Source organism: Neofelis nebulosa, chromosome 13 (assembly GCF_028018385.1).
Source record: "Neofelis nebulosa isolate mNeoNeb1 chromosome 13, mNeoNeb1.pri, whole genome shotgun sequence".
Classification (NCBI taxonomy): Eukaryota; Metazoa; Chordata; class Mammalia; order Carnivora; family Felidae; genus Neofelis; species Neofelis nebulosa.
In genome coordinates this window covers 89,305,505-89,329,860 of record NC_080794.1, presented here as the reverse complement: position 1 = coordinate 89,329,860, position 24,356 = coordinate 89,305,505, and the positions used below count along the sequence as shown (strand labels likewise).

Genomic DNA, 24,356 nt, shown 5'->3' with positions numbered 1-24,356 from the left:
CCCAACCAAATAATGCCATTGTGTCTGCGCTGGACTCCACCACCCCCCCCCCCCCCCGCCACCTCATGAGCGCACTGTGCTCGTGCTGGACCTGCCCACCCCCATCGGTGCACTGTGTCTATCATGCTGGATCCCGTCTCCACTCACCACCACTTCCTGAGAGTAAAAAAACAACAAAAAAAACCCCACAAAAAACAACCCCCCCAAATACACACAAAACAAAACAAAACAAAAAAAAACAGGGGGGACCAGGACCTGTCTCTGGTCCCAGCCCCAGCCCCACCTGCCCAGCCCCCAGCTCTGCACACACCCCACCGGCACCGGGGAGTTGCAAGCGAGGCCCAGGCTTCGTGCAGGACGAGCGAGCAACAGAAGGCTGCCAGCACCACTTGTGGGGAGAAAGGTGTCAGTCTCAAAATATTATTTTCAATAAAAGCTGTTTACCTAGAGAAGATTTAAACACACCGGGAACTTTGAAGGAAATAAGTGGCCCAGTTCTTTTTAATAAAAGCAGAGCTCAGCTATACAATCACTCTTCTAACAGAGCCCTGAACTGGATGAAGTAAAGATCAGAAAGCTAGGTGTTTTTCCAGACGATTTTTAGAAAAGAAACAACTACTTGCGGGAGGCGACTTCTGAGGATCTAATAACTCAGAAGAGCCATTTCCCCTACTTCTAGATGTATTTTAGAGGAAGCAATGTTAGAGGAGAGCAGAAACATCTCCAATCCACTTATGCGTATGTACGTGCACACACACCCACCTGCACGGGCACACTGTGCACGACTAGAGACAAGCTGGTCAAGCATGTGGGCGGGGAGCTTACCGCACTGGGCACGGACAAGATAAAAGCAGAACTCAAGGGCTCCGCTGAGACAGCTGGAGCTCAACAGCCTTGAGCTGGAACCACGAGTGTGCCCCAATCTGGAAGGAAATGGAAAAAGTTTCCTCCACAGAAGACGACGGGAGAATTCTCAGAGGAGCTGAATGAACCGCATCTCTGGGAAAGACATTCTCTCCCTCCAGCCTGTCCCCCCTCCAGCCCCAACACAAAGCTCCAAGGAGGCTAATCCAGAACACGGGACAGTTCGCATGAATGCCACTCCGTTTTGCTTCTCTGTCCCTGCTGAGACACCCTCACAGATCGCGGGGGGCACGGGATGGACAGCCAAGCCGTTGGGCTCATTTCTGGGCGAAGCCATTCGTGTTTCAGACGTGTAGTGAGCAACGTGTAGCTGGTCTCCAAAAGTCAAAGCTGAAGAGTAGTTACGAGCAGCATGCTGGTCTCAGAAGACCAAGGCGCCACGGAATGCGCTTCGCACAGCTCGAAGAAAACTTGTCCCCCGCCCCCACCTGGCCCTCATTCAGAGGGGATGAACCCCTAAACAATCTCAACACAACACCCAACTCACTCCGGCCTCATCCCTCTGCCTCATCTCCATCCGGCCCTGTCGGATGCCGGCTCCTACGGGACCTCCCAGCTTGCTCTGTCCCACGCGGCTGCACCCCAGCACCCGGGGTTAAGGCCCAGTCCCACCGCCGTCGAGGGACAGCACCACAGTTCCTGTCCACCCCAGGCCTTGGGCTCCACACAGGTGGGGCTGTCACACTGGCTCCTGCAATGTCCCCAGTGCACGTCCCCAAGGCACGGGGCCTGTCACAGCAGGCACACCCATGTTTTGGGAATTGGGTGACCAACTGAAGAACATATAAAAAAATTTACAAAGATCAGAGAAAGATCTACCTCCATCACTTGATATGGAAACTGGAGATAAAAATTCTGGATGAATCTGACACAAGACAATGCTTCAGTTCAATTCAAAAATTAAACTCATTTAACCTTTAACTCAATTTAAATTCTGAAGTGATCAGCATGCAAGAACTCCCCTGTACATTAATATCAAGGAGCTGATCTAATTACTGATACAATTTAAAGGAAATAAATTTAACAAACCAAGTGTATTTTGAGAGTTTACAGCTTAAATGGCACGAACACTTTCAAGATAAAAATTGAGAATTATTCACTAGTCGCACACGGCTTAAATACCAGAAAATGTGGGAGATATACAAACAATGAAAATTCTGGAAATCAAAATCTGAACACAAAATAGGAGAAATGTAGGGCAGCACATAAATACAGCACAGCTGTATCTTCACGAAACAGGGAGGCTGCCGTGAGGTGCAAGACCGGTGCAGAAGAAGGCACCAAACCAGGGGCCAAGGCACAGCTGCCGGTGCTCCCGTGTGGCCTAAGCTTCGCGCCCCACCGGTGGCCACATGCCCCTCGGACCGGCATCAGGAGCAGCACGGCCTCATGAGCACACGTGGGAAGGAGGCGCGCACCTGTCTGGACTGTGGTTTTCTCCCTCCAGCGCCCGAGGCCTGGCCGAGACAGTTGGCACGCTCACCGGGCACCAGCTGGTGCCTTTGGACACAAAGTCCCCACTCACCCAGTGCCTTCTCCTGGCATCCCAACCTGTTCTGGAAAAAAGACTCCCAAGGAAAATGGAAGTGGCCTTCAAGACGCTACAACGTGGCCATAAACCCCCAATGTTTTTCTCCCAGCAGTTTACTTGACCTCTTCCTCCCAATGTGAAGAGGCCTGTGAATGAACGGCTTCTCCAGACCACAGCTGACCAGAAGTGGGAGGGGGATGGCCACAGACGGAGAGGCCAGCAAGGAGGCCCCTAGGCCTAGTGACCAGGGTGAGGAAGGGATGAGCCGAGCCAGACCCCAGGAGGGGCCTGCTGTGTCCAGGCCTGTCCACCCTCAGCAGTGACAGTGACAAGGGGCCGTGGAGCAAGGGCACTGCTGACCAGGCTCAGACCATCAGAAACGACCCCACAAGACCACAAATCCTGGAACCACGCGAGAGCACCGTCTAGACCCTGTGCACCTCAGGGTGGGCCCCTCCTTGGGGTGAGAGCTGCTCTCAGAGTCTGGGAGAGCCCAGGGATCTGGGTTGGAAGGGGTCGCCCTAGGGCTCAAGCAAACCCCAGCGCTAGCCACAACTTCTGAGCGCCCCCCACTCCCCAAGTGACACAGAGACAGCCTTCCTCTGTGGGACTGCACAGCAAGGTCATGCGGAGTTTGGGCCACACTGTGCCACCAGCCAGGTCTCCTCCTCAGGGAAAAGGGGAAGGGCTCTCCATGGCAGCACAAAGGGGCCAGGAAGGCGGCTCCTCCAGGAAAGCTGCCGTCACGTCAGGAACGAAGGAGCCCAATGCCTCCCACAGGAAACTTGCTGTCCAGAGCAGGAGATCAGGGGATTTTTAACACGCCACACAGGTAACACATCCCCCTTTCTCCGAAGTCAACCGACTTCCTGCTCTGACTCTGAAGTGTGCTTACACTCCAAGTGCTGGAAACTTCCAAAGCAAATCCTTTACTGTGACAGTTTGGTGCATATTTTGAACCCACGTATTTGTAACGGTCATTCAACGGTTCTTTGCTTCCTTCCAGGAGTGTCGTGGCAGGCTCAAAATTAAATCAGCCAGCTTGCTCCTTATGGACACAGGATGCAAGTTTTGCCATTTCTGTCCCCCTGCAACACTAATAAAATTGGCAGGAGTAACACGTCGCTTTGTCTTCGCCGAGTCCAGAACCAAGACTCCGAATCCCAGGGACGCCTGCTTAAATACTGCCAACAGCCTGCCTGCTCCCACCCTCCGCCCTGACCCCGGGAAGGCAAACGGTGAAACGGAACCGTGCAGAAACGTGAGAAAAGGCGAAACTCCTGAAGCCATGCGTTGCTTTTCTTTCTCCTAGACCAGAAACCACACAACTTCACCCGAAAACGGGGCAGCACACCTCTTCTGGGGAGAGGACTCCCGGGAGCAGGACTCGCCCGAGCGGTGGCAGCAAAGTGCAAGTCCGTCAGAGGGGCGCCCTTCTCGGCCGGTTCTCTGCAGGGTGACCGAGTGACCAAGGGAACCCACGCCGTGAAGGCAGAAGGCCCAGTGCCGAGGGCCACCGTCTGTCACTTGGTCACAGTCTCCTCGCCTTGGCCTCCCCGGAAGGCAGGGACGCGGCCTTCCCTTACCTGTGGCCATCCAGGAGCTCCGAGCCCAGCGCGGCACCCACCACCCCGCGGCTGCTCCCTGAACGCCGGGCTGCGTGTGCACGGTGAGCGTCACCGGCCACCCGCGTCAAGAGGGTCCCCCCCAGAAACTGGGGACAGGTTCTGCGCACACAGGCCCCACACGCGTGGCTCTAGAGCCGGGTGGGGGTGAGGACAAGGCGCTGCAGGCTCCCCAGGCATTCGAGCGCTTGTTCTGAAGAACAAGACGCTTCCTATGAAGCCGAAGCCCGCTTGGGAGGCTCTCCCCGCACAGAAATCTGCTTATTTGACTCAAGAGACCTCCTCAAGAAACACTCTGTAAAATGAAATCATTACGTTGTTTAAGCACATACAACACAAATCAGTTCAAACCAGTGAAGGGAAGCCGTGAGGTGGCTGAGCGTGCGATAGGTGCAAATCCCAAGGAGCGTCATTTGATGAAAACTCCTTCCAGTGTTTATCCCGGGGAGAGCTTCTCCCCTTCCTCAGAAGATGGGATGGAGGGGAGGCCAGGGTCTGCACGAGGATCCCCTGGTCCGCCCGAGAACTAACGCAGGAACTTCCCGGGAAGGGTCTCGCGACACGCAGATGCTCAGGATTCACTCGGACGTGATCGGCAGGCCACGTGGCACAGAGGGCTGCCAGGGACCGGCCGGCGTCACCTTCGGCTTCCCCGTGCAGGCCACTCCTCCACTTACAACACTTAAAAATGAACAGGAAAGCGGCAAATCCATGCAGAAGCTGACTGCCATCCACTCAAATGGAGTGCGCACAACAGGACTTCACGGGTCTGGCCACTCTTCAGGAGGACCTCAGAGGCATCCCGTCTTCACCATTTCAACGGAGAGACTGCTTTGGCACACGTAAAGGGCGAGACCTGACCAAGCATCCAGTGGGGCGGACGCCCCCCTCCCAGACAGAACAGAGGCCCTGCAGTGACTTGCTCTGCCGTAGAGAGTCCAGGCCCTCCTCCGTGAGCCTAGTGACAGGGAGCCACGAGCCAGCCAGCCAAGTGCTGGAAGGAGGGTCAGGCCGAACTAGGCCACACGCTCCCACCCAGCCTCTACGCTGAGCTAGCAGAGGGCAACTTGCCAGAAACACCGTCAAGAGCCACGTGTGTGCAACACCACAGAGCCCCACAAAGAGAAAACAGCCTGCCTGCGTTAAATTTTCAAAAACACAAAGTATTTTTACAACTGCTCAGTTTGGTTGGACTATAAGCTTTCTCGGTGTTGCATTCCTATATTGTTTCTAAAATGACTTCCATGGACAAAACGAAACACGAGGGTGACTCTCTGAGAAGGGAGGGGGAAGACACGTGCGGGTCCAGCCCGGTGGGACCAGACACGCTACTGCTCCTCTCACAGCGTGAGTGCGACCAGGGCAGAACGGTCCATGTTTCAAGTGAATCAAAGGGAATCAACTTTAGGGAAACCTAAACAAGCCCCCAAATAACATTTATTTTTCAACACCCCTTCGCATTAGATTTTTTGACACTGCAGGGAATAACGGGGTCAAAGCTTTGTAGTCACGCAGAGATGGTGTGGGGAGAGTTCATCGAGCTCTTGCAAAAGCAAGTTACTCTTAAACGTGACAATTGTTAATGCACACTTGATATTATTGGCAGGAAGTCATAAAATTAGGATCAGACTCTCCTTCCCATCTGATATTCTACATTCAAGTATTTTTAGGAAGGGAAAGGTAATTTAACCTAGACCAAAAAATCCCAAAGATCACTGTATAAGGCCATACAAACAGGTAAGCAGACTGACGTGGGGAACAGGAACCCTATTTTGTACAGAATTACAAGTGAAATTTCACAGAAGACAGAGGTCAGTGGTCCACTTCCAATTTCCCTACTGAAGAAAGCAGCATGGCTCCAGGGGAGATAAAGACCCCAGCCCTCACAAGCACTCGAGGAGGAGGGGCAGAACAGCATCCCCAAGCCGTGAGGATGCTCTGCTCGAAACCCCCTTGGCCCCTGTCCACCAGCAGAGCTGGAGAGCACGGCCTCAGGGGCACACAGCCCTTCACCTGCAGGTACTGCCCCTCGGAGTGGGCAAGGGCAGCACCGAGTTCTAGTAGACAAAAGGAATCCTAATCATGTCTTTCTGTACAGGGAACACCAGAGCTGGATGGCATCTGAGGTGAATTCATCCACAGCTGGAAAAAGAAGCCCCACTGATCCCACACAGGATGCTTTCAGAAGAGAGGGAACACCTCCGAAGTCACTTTGTGCCGAAAGGCTAGCCTGAATGCGAAAGCCCGGTAGACGCACCACAGAAAGGAAAATTAGAGCCGAACATCCGTCATGAATGTAAACACATAAGTACTAGAAAAAATGGCAAATTTAAGCCAGTAATATGGTGGGGGGGGGGGAGGAGGGGGGCATGCAGGGAGAGATCATGAACTACGTGGCATAGTCCAGCATTTCAAGACAGCTATAAAATCTTGCTTCATCACTTGTTTAAAAAAAAAAAAAAAATGTACGGGGCGCCTGGGTGGCGCAGTCGGTTAAGCGTCCGACTTCAGCCAGGTCACGATCTCGCGGTCCGTGAGTTCGAGCCCCGCGTCAGGCTCTGGGCTGATGGCTCAGAGCCTGGAGCCTGTTTCCGCTTCTGTGTCTCCCTCTGTCTCTGCCCCTCCCCCGTTCATGCTCTGTCTCTCTCTGTCCCAAAAATAAATTAAAAACGTTGGAAAAAAAAAAATTAAAAAAAAAAAATGTATTTTAATGTTTATTTTTGAGAGAAAGAGAGAGAGTGAGACACGGAATCCTGAGCAGGCTCCAGGCCCTGAGCCGTCAGCACAGAGCCTGACGTGGGGCTCGAACTCATGAACCATGAGATCGTGACCTGAACTGAAGTCAGATGCTTAACCTACTGAGCCACCCAGGCACTCCTCACCACTTGTTTAAAAAAGTAGTAATAAGAACGTTGAGACACGTACAAAAAGACTAACAAAATCCACCATGTAGAGGAAGTATTTTCCATCCGAGAAAAGACACCTATGAGACCCACAGGGGCAGCACCATGGCTCGGGAACCGGAAGCCCCCGTGACTGGAACAGGGGAAGAACGTCCACCGTCACAACGTTTACCCCATACACCAGAGGGTCCACTCAGTGGTGAAAGTGGAAATAAAAGGCATAAAGATCAGAAAGTTGTCTTTAGTCACAGGACCGACTTTCTATAGCAGAAGTCCTAAGGAATCTGCAAAACAATTCCTACAACTATTAATTCAGTAAGAGGACAGAAGATCAACATATCAAAAATCAACATAAAAAACGATGTACCAGCAGCCAGTAAAAAACCATTTTAAACTAATTTAGAACACCAAAATATTTAGAAGTCAGATGTACAAAAAACATACGAGATCTCTATGCTGGAAACTAGAACACAGTAGAAAATTAAAGACAAGTCGAATGAATGGAGACATAAACCATGTTCATAAATTGGAAGGTTTTAAAAGTGGTCAACCCTCCCAATTTGTGTACAAAAATTTAATGAACCCCCAACCAAAATTCCAATCAATACTAGACACCTTGATTCTTTAATATGGAAATTTAAAGGCACTGAAGCCAAAACAGTCTTTAGGGGGAAAAAAAAAAAAAGTTAGAAGACTCATTACCTTAATTCAAGACTTATGACAAAGCTATGCAATCACATCCACACAGTTCTGGTGTGGGACAGGTGAAGCAATCACCTGAACCACAGAACGTCCAGACATAGGGATGCACACAAGCAGTCAGTTGATTTGACAAATGTGCTAAGGGAATTCAATTTAGAAAGTTGTTTTCTCCTCCTAAATGAGGAGAAAACTAAGTAACTGGAAAAAAAACTGAGTACCTCACCACAACAAGGTGGTTCAAGATGATGGGTCCTAGATCTAAACATAAGAGCCCGAAATTATCAAGTTTTAGAAGAATTTATCAGAAAACACTGGAGAAATTAACAGTAGGCAAATCTTAAAGACAAAAAATGCTAAGAAAATCATTAAGTTGTAGTCCCTCAAAATTAGGAACTTCTCATTGGAAGATGGCACTAGAATAAAAACAAGCATCCAGTTGTGAAATACATATGGTAATACACATATCTGATAAAGGACTTGTAACCAGAAGCACAAATCAATGATAAAACAAACAGGATGCCCATCGAAAATGGGCAGAAGACCCACGCAGACGCCGCACAATGAAAAGGCAGGAGTGGTCGATAAAGGTGGTTAGAGGAGATCATGAGGAAAGTTAAAATCAGAACGAGAATGTTTCAGACCCACTAGAATGGCTAAAACTTTAGAAACTAACACGTATCAGTGAAAGCACAGAGAGATGGAAACTCCTGCAATTTCTGATGGAAGGGAGTATGAAATGGTTCCACTTGGGGAAAAGTTTTGGCAGTTTCTTAGGAGGTTAAACATACATTTGCCATGCAATCCAGCAATCCCACACCTTGGAGCTGACTCCAGAGAAGCAAAAAGGGGTCCAAAGAGGCTTGAACAAAACTTTCAACTTTACTCCAACTAGCCAAAAATTGGACAATTCAAATTCCATCAGTAGGAGACCTGATAAAACTGTGGAGTATTCCTAGAATAAACTACATTCACCACCAAGAAGGACCTACTAATTGACACACAACAGGGGTGACCCTCAAAACGTCGCTGAACAAAGAATCCAGTACAGAAGACTATACCCTAAACTCTATATAAAGCTCAAGAATGAGCGGTTAATCAAGACAGAAATGGGAACGGTAGATGCCAACAGGAGCCGGGACTCACAGGGAGCACAAGGGAACAGGTGGTTTAGAGAGTTCCAGATCTTGGTTTAGGCTGGTGGCCATTTGGCTTGTACACTTTTCTCAAAACCTCACCTCGATTTTCTATCACTTGAAAAAGAATTATCAACCCTGAGTATTCATAAAGAATTTTTGAATCTGTAACTTTTAAATGTCCCTTCCTAAAGTTAACCGTGGGTGTATAACAGACTACTGGTTAAAACTCATTTCCCACTTGCCCCTTACACACAGAATCTCCCCTACCCTGGCTCCCAGCCCGGTGGTGGCCCTGTGACAGGAGGATGCTAGGGGCTCCTTCTGGAAAGGGGGGTGGGTCCCTTTCTCTCTCCTCTGCCCAGAAGGGGAGCATGGCAGCTCGCACCCCAGAGGCCGGCCCAAAGCACCAGAAGGAGGGCCACAGCCTGGAGAGGCAGAGGAAAGCCGGAGGCAGCCATGAGACCCAGCCTCCACTGCTCATCTGCGAGCGTATTACTGAAACCATCCGGACGACTGCTTCAGGCTGAACCCAATCCTGATGCGGAAAGCAGCTCAGAATTAAGCCTCCTCTTGTGTTCTCATCACCCAGAGTGGGCATTTAACGAAACGTCTATGTTTTATTTTCTTCCCCAAATTCACTTCAAGGAATTTTTTCTTAAAGCAAAAAAAATTCCACAAAATTTCTGTGATTTATTGGGCAAGTGAATATGCTAAGAGACAAAATGACATTCCCCACGAATTATTTGGTGTCTGTGATTTTCTGAGCACCGTGGCCAGATGGTTTTCATAGAAAGAGAAGAGTGTATTCATATAGTTCAAAGGTTTGCTTATTTTTTTTTTTTTGGTCTTAAAAAAAAAAGTACTATTGATTGTAACATGCAGCTCGACAGGAAAAAATCTCGACACTGGAGGCGAAAACGGGTATTTATTACCGTGCCCGCGCTCATTATGGCGGTCTCTGACAGGGGTCCATTAAAATCAATTTTTATGTTTCTATGTATTTTCTTTATCTAATGTTCTCTGGCATTGTGTTTATTAGCCGGTTAAGACAAACACTGAGCAGGAGTGGGCGGTTTTTCCCTCTTCTGTCAGAAGTAACGAGAACTGCAATTTTAATACGACGACTCACAATCGATGGATGGAGGAAACGTTACATTTCAGAACCAAACGTTAAGGAGTGCTTTAAATTTTTTATGTTTTTACAATTAAGAGAAATACGGTGGAGATCTGTCAGAAGAGAAGCACGTGTCCTGTTAGAAAAGGCAGCGCTCTAACACCATGCTGGGGGGCTCCCCCCATGCTCAACCGCCCCCCCCACCCCCGTCTGTCTGACACCACAGGGGCCACAAGAGCTCCAAATCAAGCAGTTCCAAGACTTCAGCAGGAAACTCACCTGGCAGACTCCGAACAACGAAGGCTGGTCCTGATTTAAAAGCATCAAGATCAGGGAAGCATTCCCCCCCCAATCCCGGTCACCAATCTTCCAGAGAGATTCCCACACTTGTTGACGAATCAAAATATTTAAGGCTTATAGTCCATCGACTACTCTGTAAATGTTTTTTTGTTTATTTTAGAGACAGAGAGGGAAGGAGAATGCGAGCTGGGGGAGGGGGGGTGGGTAGGGGAGGACAGAGGGAGCGAGAATCCCGAGCAGGCTCCACACTCAGTGCACAGCCTGAGGTGGGGCTTGATCCCATGACCCCGGGATCATGACCTGAGCTGCAATCAAGAGTCAAACACTGGATGACTGAGCCACCCAGGCGCCCCTGTAAACGTGTATGTTAATTAGACGTCATGGGCCACTAGCGAGAGCTGTGCCCCCGTGGTTACCTGCAGGCAGAGGACGCACAGACGTCAGCAGATGCTGCTGACGCAAAGTCCTGGCCCAGCCACGGGCCAGGCTGAGGTTGGTGGCTGCCGGCCCGTGGCTCCGTACCACGCCGCAGTACCCACTGCTTCTGTGCCACTCTCAACAAATACCGCGCAGAGGGGACTGCAGGGGACTCACCCGGCGTCGGGGGTCTTCCTGCCGTGCAGCCTGATCTCATGCACACCCTGCTCACAGGCAGAGATCTCAATCTCCCCCAGCGGGCTGTCCACCACCTTGTAGTTCATTTCACAGGTCTTGTCCATTCTCCCACGCACCTGTAAAAGACGATTTTAAAGCAATTAAGTACACGTGAAAAAGCGTGGTCCCTCTTAAAGCACAACGAGCACCAGTTACTGAAGACAAACGTCTTCTGAAGTTCTTCCCCATTCTAGGAACCTAATCATCGGATGCGTCGTCTTTGTACTGCACTTACTTCAGAGACAGAAAACTACCAGGACCACTAGAGCAGCTGACCAGCGGCACACACGCCTTCCTTCAATTACTCCCTAGCCTCACCTTGAACCAGGGCTCAGTCGAAGAGGCGAAAATGACCAGAGCTCCCTCTATGGGGTCCCTAGAGCCAAGCTAACCTTGCTTCAACAAACAGTTACCAACTTTCTCACCAACACAGGCTGAAGCCACCGGATATTTTGAACAAAGTACATTTAAAAGCAAGGCATCGTGGAGTGAAGGTGGACACAGCTCTTGTGCAGTGGAAGCTGTGCTGGCTGGGAGCGAGCCCCATGCACGCATGGAGAACACACACAGCTGACCCTGAACAACACGGGTCTGCCCTGCGTGGGCCACTGTGCACGGTTTTCCCATACAGGACTGTAAATGTATTTTTTTTTACATTTATTTTTGAGAGAGAGAGGGAGGGAGGGAGAGAGGGAGAGAGAGAGGAAGGGAGGGAGAGAGGGGGAGAGAGAGAGAGAGAGAGAGAGAGAGAGAGAGAGAGAGAACAGTGGGGGAGGGGCAGAGAGAGGAGGAGACACAGAATAGGAAGCAGGCTCCAGGCTCCGAGCCATCAGCACAGAGCCAGACATGGGGCTTGAATTCACCAACCATGAGATCATGACCTGAGCCCAAATCGGACATCTAACCCACTGAGCCACCCAGGCACCCCAGAACTATAAATATGTTTTTTCTGCCTTATGATGTTAATACGTTCCCTAGCTTACTTTTTTTTATAAGAACACAGTATGTAATACAAACATACAAAAGGTGATAACCGGATATTTTCACAGGAAGGTCAACAGTAGGCTCTTAGTAGCTAAATTTTTTGGGAGTCAAAAGTCACACGCAGATTTTCGACTGCACAGAGGTCAGCGTCCCTAATCCCACGCTGTTCAAGGGCCAACCGTGCACTTCACTTACTTTCAGAGAAACGTACAAACACATAAAAGCTCTCCTATGATGCACTGTCCCTGTTAATTGACAGATATTCATTTCGGTCAGCGGACCAAAGGCTGGGGAGAACGAGCAGGTACGGCGAGGGTGGGGAGGAGCCAGGCGGGAGGTCCGGGCAAACCGACATTGGATAAAAACCACCCCAACTGCGGGCAGAAGATGCGAGCCAAGGGTGGGCTGTGGGGATGCGAACGGGGACCAGCCCAGGCCCCGGAGCCTGTTCCCTCCCTGCAGCCCCTCCTCCCGCAAACCGCGTGACCTCATATGCCAGCGTTTCCCCGCGCTCGGCCCCACGGCAGCCGCCAGCCATGCACCGAAACAGCGACAGCCTCACCCCCCACCCAGACCGTGCGCTGCTCCTGACCTGTGGGCTGGGCTGCTGATCACAGCTCTGTCCGCAGGCACCTCCGATGAACTGTCCGCGACGTAACCCTGCAAAAATGCTCTCCTGCACACGCGGCTTTTCAGGGACGTCACTGCCGTCCATCGTCACCCCCACCACGCCCAGGACTCACCCTAGGGATTCTCCTCCCCCGCTCACACCATCAAGCTCCTACCACTGCCAGCTCCGCTCATTTCCACCCCATTCTCCCCGAGGCCTCATCAACTCTCATGTGAGGAAGGACTTCCCTGGGACCCGAGTTACACCTGGGCCCTTCCCACCCCTTCCCGCCCCTCGCCCCGAACAATAAATCAGCTGCCAATTACACAAAGGGGCTACAGCAGGGTGCGAAAACTGCAGCCCACAGGCCACAGGCAGCCTGACACCTGCTTTCGTAAATCACGTTTTGTGGGGACGTGGCCTCGCTCGTCTGTCTGCATGCTGGCTGTGGCTGCCTTCCTGCTGCCCGGCTGTGACGGGGACAGCGTGGCCCTGAGCACTTACCCCGGCCTCCACACGCCGGGTCTGCTGAGCCCCTCGAGGTACGCGCTCATGCACCCTTCCTACCCCCACCCGCAGGCCGGCCGTCCCTCCAGGCAGCTCAGGGGCCTGATACTGCAGTCTCTCCACCACACGTCCTCTTCCTGACTTCCCCACATGGCCAGCCTCACCACCCCTACCCTGACCTCTTCCCTTCCCCATCCTTCCACCTGCTGCTAAAGCCACACACCAACTCCCTCATCTGTCTTCCCAGCAGCCACGAGAAGTGCATTTATGGCCCTGATGAGGTCAAGCAGTACCCCCAAACTACACAGTGTGTAAGCATCACCCCGAGATTCCATCCTAAGCCCCGGGCTGCAGAGCCACCCTGCTCAACATGCACTTTTCTGTGCGTCTTGACCGGGATCTGAAATAGACTCCTCTCAGTTCCCAGTGAGGGGACACGGGATTGTGATGTTCGCCCGATGTCACAGATGCTCTGACATGTCGCACTCCTCGACCACCCCAACGTCCATGGATCCCCACTTCGCCATGCAGGGGCAGGAAGCAGGGGGGTGGCCTCCCACCACGGCCTGTCACTTTGCCACAAGTGCCTTTATCTGTGGGGTAAGGGACACCTAAACCACAGGGCCTGCACAGGGACTAGTGGGAACATGGGCAGACACTTGGCTTCCGGGAAGGATTTGGGATTACCATCTTGTCACAGTTGACATTTTAACCACATGCCCTTGGCCTTCGATCCTGTCACGCAGAGCATCGGCTCTCCTCTGTAAAATCTTATCCAACAGCACCAAAATCCTTACCGTCGTAAACAGCGGGTGGCCACCCCTCCCCAGCCCCCCGGGGCCTTCCCTCATTCCTCGGAGCCCTCACATCTATGAATGTTTCCTGTCACCCTGAGGGGTCTGCTACCAGGAGTCAGGGCTCCACTGAAGACAGATGCATCACATACACGAGAGGCTTATCAAACAGACGAAGTAGATGAGCAGCATTTCCACCATCCAGGCCAAGAGTCTGGCACAGCATTTCCCACAGTGTGTTCTAGAAGACTAAAGACTACTCAGAGAAATGTGGGTGCACTATCCCCTCCTGGGAAACTCACCATGCACGTTAGTGTGTTAAAAGCTCTGAGTAGGGGCGCCTGGGTGGCGCAGTCGGTTGGGCGTCCGACTTCAGCCAGGTCACGATCTCGCGGTCCGTGAGTTCGAGCCCCGCATCGGGCTCTGGGCTGATGGCTCAGAGCCTGGAGCCTGTTTCCGATTCTGTGTCTCCCTCTCTCTCTGCCCCTCCCCCGTTCATGCTCTGTCTCTCTCTGTCCCAAAAATAAATAAAAAACGTTTAAAAAAAAAAAAAAAAAAAGCTCTGAGCAGTCCTGCATAGAAACTGGTTTTTGTTAACCATGAACTCACATCTCCTACCTAGGCCATGCCTGTCAGGCTGAAAGTGGTTTCCTCGCAGATCTGGGCGCAGGCCTCAGATCCAGACCATGAAAAGCCATGAGCCCCTGTCCCAGGCACGGCTCCGAATGGAAAGCGTCAGAACCTCATAGCAGCTAATTTAAGCACAAAAGCAATTTACTGAAAGGCTGTTCCATAACTCCCAGAACTGCTGGGAAGGCTGGAGAAACAAGCTCAGACAACTGTAGGAACCAAGACTGGCCACAGTCCAACCACAGCCAGAATCGAACCTCAGGAAACATCTGTAGGACCACAGGGACTACAGACACGCAGCCGGCACCGTTGCCACCGTTGCCCTGGAAACAGGATGTTGCAGCCACTGCCAGTTTCCTGCTGCCTGGCCCCGTGCCATCTGCCCTCAATTCACTGCCCAGTGTGTGGACCCAACACCACGCACAAGTTCACGCTGGCACGCGTCCCAATTCATGGCCCAGAGTGTGGACCCAGCACCACGCACAAGTTCACGCTGGCACGCGTCCCAATTCACGGCCCAGAGTGTGGACCCAGCACCACGCACAAGTTCACGCTGGCACGCGTCCCAATTCACGGCCCAGAGTGTGCACCCAGCACCACGCACAAGTTCACGCTGGCACGCGTCCCAATTCACGGCCCAGAGTGTGGACCCAGCACCACGCACAAGTTCACGCTGGCACGCGTCCCAATTCACGGCCCAGTGTGTGGACCCAGCACCATGCACAAGCTCACGCCGGCACACATCCCAATTCACATCCCGGAGTGTGGGCCCAGCACCATGCACAAGTTCACACTGGCACATGTCCCAATTCACGGCCTGGTGTGTGGACCCCGCACCACGGCACAAGTTCACGCTGGCACGCGTCCCAATTCATGGCCCAGAGTGTGGACCCAGCACCACACACAAGTTCACGCTGGCACGCGTCCCAATTCATGGCCCGGAGTGTGGACCCAGCACCACACACAAGTTCATGCTGGCACGCGTCCCAATTCATGGCCCAGAGTGTGGACCCAGCACCACGGCACAAGTTCACGCTGGCACGCGTCCCAATTCATGGCCCGGAGTGTGGACCCAGCACCACGCACAAGTTCACGCTGGCACGCGTCCCAATTCATGGCCCAGAGTGTGGACCCAGCACCACGCACAAGTTCATGCTGGCACGCGTCCCAATTCATGGCCCAGAGTGTGGACCCAGCACCACGGCACAAGTTCACGCTGGCACGCGTCCCAATTCATGGCCCGGAGTGTGGACCCAGCACCACACACAAGTTCACGCTGGCACGCGTCCCAATTCACGGCCCAGTGTGTGGACCCAGCACCACGGCACAAGTTCACGCTGGCACGCGTCCCAATTCATGGCCCAGAGTGTGGACCCAGCACCACACACAAGTTCACGCTGGCACGTGTCCCAATTCATGGCCCAGAGTGTGGACCCAGCACCACAGCACAAGTTCACGCTGGCACGCGTCCCAATTCATGGCCCGGAGTGTGGACCCAGCACCACACACAAGTTCATGCTGGCACGCGTCCCAATTCACGGCCCAGTGTGTGGACCCAGCACCATGCACAAGCTCACGCCGGCACACATCCCAATTCACATCCCGGAGTGTGGGCCCAGCACCATGCACAAGTTCACACTGGCACATGTCCCAATTCACGGCCTGGTGTGTGGACCCCGCACCACGGCACAAGTTCACTCTGGCAAGTGTCCCAATTCACAGCCCAGAGTGTGGACCCAGCACCACGCACAAATTCACTCTGGCACACGTTCCAAGCAGGAGAAGGATGGAACACTAGTTGCCCATCTTCCTTCCCAGGACTCAATTTTCTCACCAATAAAACAGCAACGACAGTTCTGATTCCACCACCCTCGCTGGGCTGTTCCGTGGCCTGCAGAACACAGGGAAGATGGTGAACAGGCCACTGGACCACTGCTCCTGTGGGGAAGGGCCTCCCTGTGCACAGGACACAGCCAACTCTCACCCCTACCGCAAGGCACAAGGGGGAGACCCATCTGAGTATACACACGGGGGTCGGGAGAAGGTTAGGCCAGGGTGGTGAAACTGACAGATGGCCACAGGCATGAGGCCTGCCTCTCCCGTCTCCACCACATGGAGAAATGGTCTCTGGAGACCTCGGTCCTGCTCACTCCTTGGTAAAAGGACCTGGCATGTTATAAGGCCTCACCCTGGTGGCCAGGCTCCGACCACAGTCAGTTAGGGGTGGCTGGACTTGGAGACTGTTGGCCTCGAATGCAGGGTTAGGGCTGCAATGGTGGTCTCTGAACCAAATATTGCCCAGGCACCCCGGGAACCGCATTTCTGAATGGGACACAAAGGACCCTGAAGCTTGGCCTGCCCACTGCTGTACCAACACCAACGTGCACCCCACGCCCGGCAACGTGGTGCCAACCCTGGCCCGCCTGGTCTAACCTCACACACGAAGAGCAGTCCACCCTCATCAGGTGAGGACAGGCTTGGACGAACCACACTATTGCCTGAGGGCACAGAACACCATGTGTCACTCACAGAGCAGGGGACGCTCTTTCCAAATCATGGCAAGAACCAAAAAAGGGCAACCAGTCTGTAGTGGCAATAACTGGGGAGTTGAAATCAGAGTTATGGGTGAGCGGCTGGGGTCACCTGGGGCCACAACCAATCAGCCAGTCATGGGGTTGCGTGAGGTCTCAGCGGTTTGCTCCTGAGACTCTGTTATCGGTTAACAGAAGAGAAGCCAAATCCCACTTCAGTTTCCTGAACGCCAGGATTCCAGACCTGCCTTCCCTAGGACTAAGGCCTGGTACCCAGGCCCAGGTCCTGGGCGAGGCCTGGTGGGGCTGTATTTTCTCTGGCGCTGCTGGGTTTACCTAAACCCGTTAGCAGAACCGCGGCTAGTCAGAGATAATTACCACAACCCACCGCCTACTACTTTGCCAAAAGAGCAAAAGCAGCAAATTTTAACAGCATTTTATATGAACCTGCCAGAAAGGGAGCCCTACGTGCTTTCTCTCCTGTAGACAACAGGCACGCATGCACCGAGTCCTTCCACCAGCAAAAGTAAAAACTAGCCGATGTCCTAGAGCAGCCTACCGCGTCACGGATAACATGTCCCCGGACAGCAGCGCTGGGCCGTGTGGCGTGGCGGGCAGTGCGTGGACGGGAAGCCCCAGGCGGACAGCAAGTGTGACACAGCACGGGTGTGTTACAAGTCAGGCAGAGCCCGTTGAGGGCGGAGGGAGGCTCGCAGGCTGGGTGGGGCGTCGCTGACACCAGGGGGACAGCAAGAAGAGGCTTCAATAGTCGGCGAACGCGTCGGGGAGCCAGCGCGTCCCAACACAGGCTGGGGGGAGGTACCGCCTGGAAAGCGACAATGCCAGACACACACGGGGCCGGCCAGGAGCGAGGCAGCACAAAGGAGCCGACGGGATTCCGAGCCGTGTGAGCACGACAGCTCCCGTCCCACACCCTCACACAGCCAATGCCCCGCGCTCCAGAGACCAACCCAGACAGAGCCAGGCGCCTGACCCCGAGAAGCGAGCCAAGAAAGGAACAAGGCCCGGTGAAGACACTCGCTGGTTGGCAGCGAGACAAGATGCTCGGGCACCAAGTCCAGGGCCAGGCCAGCCCCTCAGGACTACAGGGAGGCCATACCAGTGGGGGGACAGGTGAGGAGGAAGAATTTTTGGAGGAAACGACATCCACATGGAGGGCTGGCTCATAACAGGAGACAGGCAGGCGAGACGCCCGGGCAGACAGCGGCCGAGGCGAGCACGGCACGGAGGGGCCAGGAGCGGGCGAGGAGGCAGGTGCCACAGCAAGCCCGGGCTGCACAGCACGTGAGGCCAATGGATGAGCCTGGCCTTGCCCCGAGGGGCCCTAGAAGATTAGACGGGGGAGAAGCCACCCGGTTTGCCTATTTGGAAGCTTCCTCTAGCAGGTGTGTAAGGAGTGGGGGGGAGAGAGATTCGGAGTCGCTGAGGACGGACGGGAGACCAGCCAGCACATGGCAACAGCACTAACCAGCGAGCAAAAACCAACAAACATGCCCTGATGCATCAGTCGCTAGGAGAAGGTGCTGGAAATTCAACAAGACAAAAAGGGCCTACCGGGGGAAAGGACCACAAAAGTCAACTCACGCATGCTGGGCCATCTGTGCCACAGCTTTTGTATAAATCTAAAATTACTCCAAAATAAAGTCTGTTTTTAAAAATCAATACAGATAGAACAATTTAAAACATTTTTTCTGTTACCTGCATGTTCTGAGTTCATAGTAAACGAGTTCCTTTTATAAGGAGAAAACACTGTGTTAAAATCCCACATGACAAAGACAAATGACAACAGCAAATGTTCTAAAATCATCATGGCCTCAATCTCATCTGTGTAAAACAAGGGACTGTTAATGCTTTTCTGAGTAAAATAAAAACTCTTGAGGCATGAGATTTTTGGGGTTAAAAATGGGTTGAATAAAATGCACGCACACAAAAGCAAACCAGATCTTACCCCTTCTTTCACATCATAAATCCCTAAAAATGTGACCTGACCAGCCCTACACATGCTGGTGCCCTCCCTGCCTGCCTGCCCTCATCTCTGACCAGGGCCCCTGATTTCACTCTGTTTCTGCTGCTGTTTAAACACTCAGACCTCACTTGTGCCTCAGGGCCTTTGCACCTGCTGCTGAAGCTCCCTGAAACATCTCTTCCTAACGTGTTGGCACAGCGGCCTTTCTGTCACTTAACTCATAAGCCTACTCACACATCACCTTCTCAGAGAAATCTTCCCAAAACAGTCTACATCCTCCATCCCTTCTATTTACAACACTTATGTCACATGCAATTACATTAGATGTGTTTTGCTTGTGTGCCCTGTGTTGCCTTCACTAGAACGTAAGCTCCAGCACAGGTAGCGAATGTTAGGTGATAATGCTGGCCAACGAGTAAGAAGTCTGCTGAACTTTTCATTTAAAAAACAACAACAACAGCAAAAGTGGCAGGCACCACCTCCTTCCCTTTCTTCCTTCCTTGACCTGGCGTATGTGCAGGCTGGAGCGGTGGCAGCCGCCTGGAACACGAAGGAAAGGCCGACTGGAGCGCCCTGGCCGTGATGCCACGGCAGCGGCCGCACCCACCGCACTGCCACACTCCGTCTCGCGTGAGAGAAAGGAAGTCCTGCTTGTCGCAAGGTGGCGTTCTCAGGAATTCCTCCTCTCTTCCGGCTGGAGTGGCTTCCAGGCTCCACAGCACTCACAATAGCGGCCAGAATACTGTGGGTGCTCAGCGAGTACCTGCTGAATAAGTGAACTGGTTACACGAGTCATTCCATCATGCCTGAAGGACCCAGAAGGGGGAACTCCGGAATTAATAAGAATCCATGGCTGGGGCTCTGATGGCGTGAGGAGACCAGGAAGGCTTCCTGGAGGAGGTGCTGACATGAGACAGCAGGCAATCTTGGGGCATCAGCAGGGAGAGACTATGGCAGGCAGGTCTGCCCGTGGAGGGCCCAGTGCCACAGGGAATCCGGGGCATTCAGGGAACCGAAGGGGGCCCCCTGGAGGGAGAGGCCTGTGTTTGAGAGACACCTGCTGCAGCAGCCCTGGGAGCCATGGGGAGGAGTGGGGGACAGGAGCGGGAGGGCACAGGCTATCCCTGACAACCCCGAGAACATCTGGGGTGGACAAAGGCCTTGCTGTCTGCAGCGCAGCTGCTTCCCCAGCCCCAACGAGGACGGACAGACGGAAAAACCCAACCACCTCCCACTCCCAGGCAGGGGCTTCAGGTGCATGACATAGGGCCGTGGGAGACACAGCGATGCTCAGGCCTTTCTTCCCGAAGAGGCCAGCAGGCACCTGCAGGAATAAACCCCCTGCAGCACGGGGAGGGAGAAAGCGCCACTGTCACTTTCCAGTGTGCCTGACGGCACAACATGGAACCCAAAGTCTGGGGGGTCTGCAGTCGGGACTCCAGGACCTGTCAGCAGCTCCCACAACTGGCTGCTCAAGTAAGTGGTGCCCGGGGAGCCCAGCGAGCGCACCGCTTCCCGCTGTCCCACGGCGTCTCACGGCCCCGCAGACCAGCCCGAGTCTTCTGCCGACACCACAGGCCACACTCGGGCCGCTGGAGGACCAGACAGTGGGCTTCCCACTCCCCACTCACATGAGGCCCAAAGTCTATGGCAGCCCGCGGGCTCGGGGGCCAGCTCCCCGCGTCCTGCTTGCAACAGCCACCTAAAGCCACGAGAGCTGATGTTAATTGGTGGCAGGAAAAAACCATTTTTCATGGCTATTTGGAGACCTCTGAAAAAGTGAAGCAAATTTCGTTTCATCCCCTTTCAACATGAATGGCGTTTAATGTTCTGCATTAAGCGGTCGGTGCCAGAGGCCAGGTTTCCACTGCAGGAAATGCAAGGAGCCTGGGGACAGAAACGGTCTTGCCTCTCCTTCACTTGTCGTCTTCCAGGCCCACTGTGTGGGTCTGGACACTGACTTCCAGAACCACCTCCGCAGTCCCACCTTCCACTTTTAACCCCTTCCAGCAGCACCCTCCCGTGCAAGGAAAATGCCAGAAAAAGGGCTAGAAGAAGAAACCACCTGCCTTCTCAGACACCGTTTTCAAACCAAGTACCCAGACATTTGCTTCTGTTGGACATCGGGCCACAGAGTCCATGCAGACAGCGGGGTGCAGGCCTTCCTGGGGCGCCCCAGCTGGGCCCGGGTGCCCATCAGCTGCAGTCGGGAAGTGGGAGCCCAGCCGGTGCTCTGGGGACACCCTCGAAAAGGGGAGAGACCGTGTCTCGCTGCCTTGCGACACCAACAAAGCCACCACGAAACGATGACTCATTTCGTAATCTCCCTCCTGAACAGAAAATAAGAAAAAGCGGGTGGGAAGCATCTTCTGTCCTCAGGACTCGAGATCAGCCCACCTGATGATCGGGTGAAGGGGACTGTCTTAATTAGAAAAACATGGGGCGCCTGGGTGGCTCAGTCAGTTGAGCGTCTGACTTCGGCTCAGGTCATGATCTCACGGTTCGTGAGTTCGAGCCCCACGTCGGGCTCTGTGCTGACAGCTCAGAGCCTGGAACCTGCCTCAGATTCTGTGTCCCCCTCTCTCTCCGCCCCACCCCTGCTTGTGCACTGTCTCTGTCTTTCAAAAATGAATAAACATAAAAAAAATGTTAACAAAAAAAAAAAAGAAAAACACACGTGACAAAGCCCTGGGAGGGAGCAAGTACTTTCTACCGTATGAGGATCACCTCATAACAGAGCTCGCTGTGCAGGCAGGGGGGCAGTGGATGGGCTGGAACCCACCCCCCGCAGGTGCAGACGCTGAGGAGGAAGCTGCGGGCCAGGACGCCAGGCCAGCAGCTCCGACCCGCTCAGGGTACCGGCTCTGCCGAGGCCTCCCCGGGGGCACCTTGCTAGGCTACATGCAGCAGAAGACAGCCCAAGTGGGGGCTCAGTTTATGATTTGCTAACAACCAAAAAGGGCTGGATGAGGTTGGAATGGTTTTGCCAAGAGAAAATGTGGGCCCGGCCATCTGGTGTGTCAGACTCAGTATAGATCCAAAGGTTGTGCAGAAATATCACTCCACGTCCACACAAAAACCTGCACCCGACGTTTACAGCTTTATTCGTAAGTGTCAAAACTCAGAAGCAACCAGGAGTCCATATACCATCTGAAAAGTCTGCATACTGTGTGAGTCCAACTATGTGGCAATCCGGAAAAGGCACAACTATGCAGTCAGTAAAAGGATCAGGTGCAGGGGCCGGGGGCAGGGACGAACAGGCAGAGCACTGAGGATTTGGGGACCAGGGAGACTACCATACAGGATGCTATAATGGGGGAAACTGTGTCATCATACATTTACCGAAACCCACACAATGTACAGCACCAAGAGTGTGCAATCTATGGACGAATGCCCTGGTTGGGGCGCTGACCGAGGGTGAGGCGGAGAGTGTCTGGGGCCAGAGTGTCTGAGAAGGCTCTGTACCTTCTGCTCAATTTTGCTATAATCCTAAAACGTCTCTAAAAATTAAAGTTCATTAATTAAAAAAATATCATTCCAAAGCCTTGTGCCATGCTGCTGGTGTGGAAGTGATCGTCTGTATTTATTGCTAAATTTCTAGGAACCCACACATGCGGACGTGAACAGAGGAGGAATTCTCCATCACAATCACAAAAGCTGGCTTTCAAATGAAAAGCTTGTATGGGATGCCCATGCACACCGCGGTCTGCTCATGTTGTGGGCTCACACACAGCCTTCCAGGGTACGGGATCTGGCCAGAGCACGAGGGTGCCTTCCTTCATCACCCTCACTGCAGGCAGCCCTGCACGGCACAGCACCTTCCCAATTAATGCCACTTTGGCTGTAAAGAATACTCTAAGGACAAGCGCCCTGGGGAGCAGGGACCAGGGTGAAGAAGGGGCTTCCACGGCCTCGCACACATACACATCTTCCTGGGGGGCTCAGAATCCACAAGGTGGCTAAATAAGGCACTCCAAGCAGCAAGTTATAAAACACATGGGAAGATGCTTACATGGAGATATGGAGGGACATCCAAAAGGATGCATTCACTGGCCTTTAAGTTCTTTTTATCTATTTTGAGAATGAGAGAGAGAGAGAGAGAGAGCCAGCAGGGGAGGGGCAGAGAGAGAGGGAGACAGAGAATCCCAAGCAGGCTCTGTGCTATTAGTGCAGAGCCCAATGGAGGGCTTGAACTCCTGAACTGTGAGATCATGACCTGAGTCAAAGTCAAGAGTCAGATGCTTAACTGACTGAGCCACCCAGGTGCCTTGCGTTCACTAGCCTTTAAAAAAACCATTACTGGGGCACCTGGGTGGCTCAGTCGGTTAAGCATCCAACTTCGGCTCAGGTCATGATCTCGCGGTTCATGAGTTCAAGCCCCACACGGGGCTCTGTGCTGACAGTTTGGAGCCTGGAGCCCGCTTCAGATTCTGGGTCTCCCTCTCTCTCGCTCTCTGACCCTCCCCCATTCATGCTCTGTCTCTCTCCGTCTCAAAAATAAAGAAACATTAAAAAAAAAAGTTTTTAAATAAAATAAAATAACCATCACCAGATAAAAACAGGCACTATCTACACTTTAAAATTATACTTAAAGCCCAGTTTTCCTTTCCAAACTTCTCGTTTTTGTTCATATTATCAAACTGGGAGGCCAACCTCCCAGGTCATAGTATCGTATTTGTGGGAGGGCAACCACTTTTGTGTTCTGGAGCTCAAACGTGGTTTGAATCTGCACTCCAACAGGAATTAAGGGATAGAATGCAAACTGCTGTGTGAGTGTGACCATGTGACCGTGTGTGAGAGGGAGAAGAAACAGGTGGCGGAGAGGAGTGCAGAAGACTATGTGTGCAGTGTAACAAACCGCTCCAGGAGCACCTCTGAAAAGCATCCCCGGCCGCAACTGCACCCGAATCCAAATCCATCCCAACGGGGTAGGTGCACGATGTCTGGACCCGCCCAAACCATGCACGACAGCAGAACACGGGAGTTTATCAGCGACCATCGCGTGTTTCCTTCAAGCGTTTCATAACAAGCTTTCTGACTAACCAGGCCACCGCACGCCGGGGTCAAACCCGCAGGCTCCCCGTGGCAGTGGATATACCAGTGTCTGAAGCGTGCAGGGGCCCCGGGGTGGCTCAGTCGGGTAAGCATCCAGCTCCTGACCTCAGCTCAGGTCTCGATCTCACGGTTGTGGCTTCAGGCCCTGCACTGGGCTCTGAGCCTACTTTAAAAAAAAAAAAAAAAAATGAGAATTAAAAAATAAAATAGAGCGTGCTCAGCCCCGAGTGTGCACACTCTGGGGTACACGGTGCTGGGTCGGCACAGACGAAACCACAGGGTGAACACTGCACACAGTCCTAGCTAGCCAATTTCGTGGAGGAAAACAGTTTTATACCTAAACAAGGATGAAATGGGAAACTCCTAAGT

At 52.9% G+C, this 24,356-nt stretch overlaps 1 protein-coding gene across 6 annotated transcripts in view; it reads right to left on the bottom strand.

The window, feature by feature from the left end:
• The window catches only part of MGMT (O-6-methylguanine-DNA methyltransferase), a 297,512-nt gene that overhangs the window by 220,314 nt on the left and 52,842 nt on the right, over positions 1 to 24,356 (bottom strand). For 4 of the 6 annotated variants that reach the window (XM_058698138.1, XM_058698139.1, XM_058698137.1 and 1 more), the window contains one exon: positions 10,830 to 10,966. In XM_058698138.1, the coding sequence (XP_058554121.1) occupies positions 10,830 to 10,954 (125 nt within the window). In that variant the 5' untranslated portion in view covers positions 10,955 to 10,966. Of the gene's footprint in view, positions 1 to 10,829; positions 10,967 to 12,465; positions 12,534 to 24,356 lie in introns of those variants that run through there. The other 2 variants (XM_058698140.1, XM_058698141.1) reach the window with 2 other exon arrangements.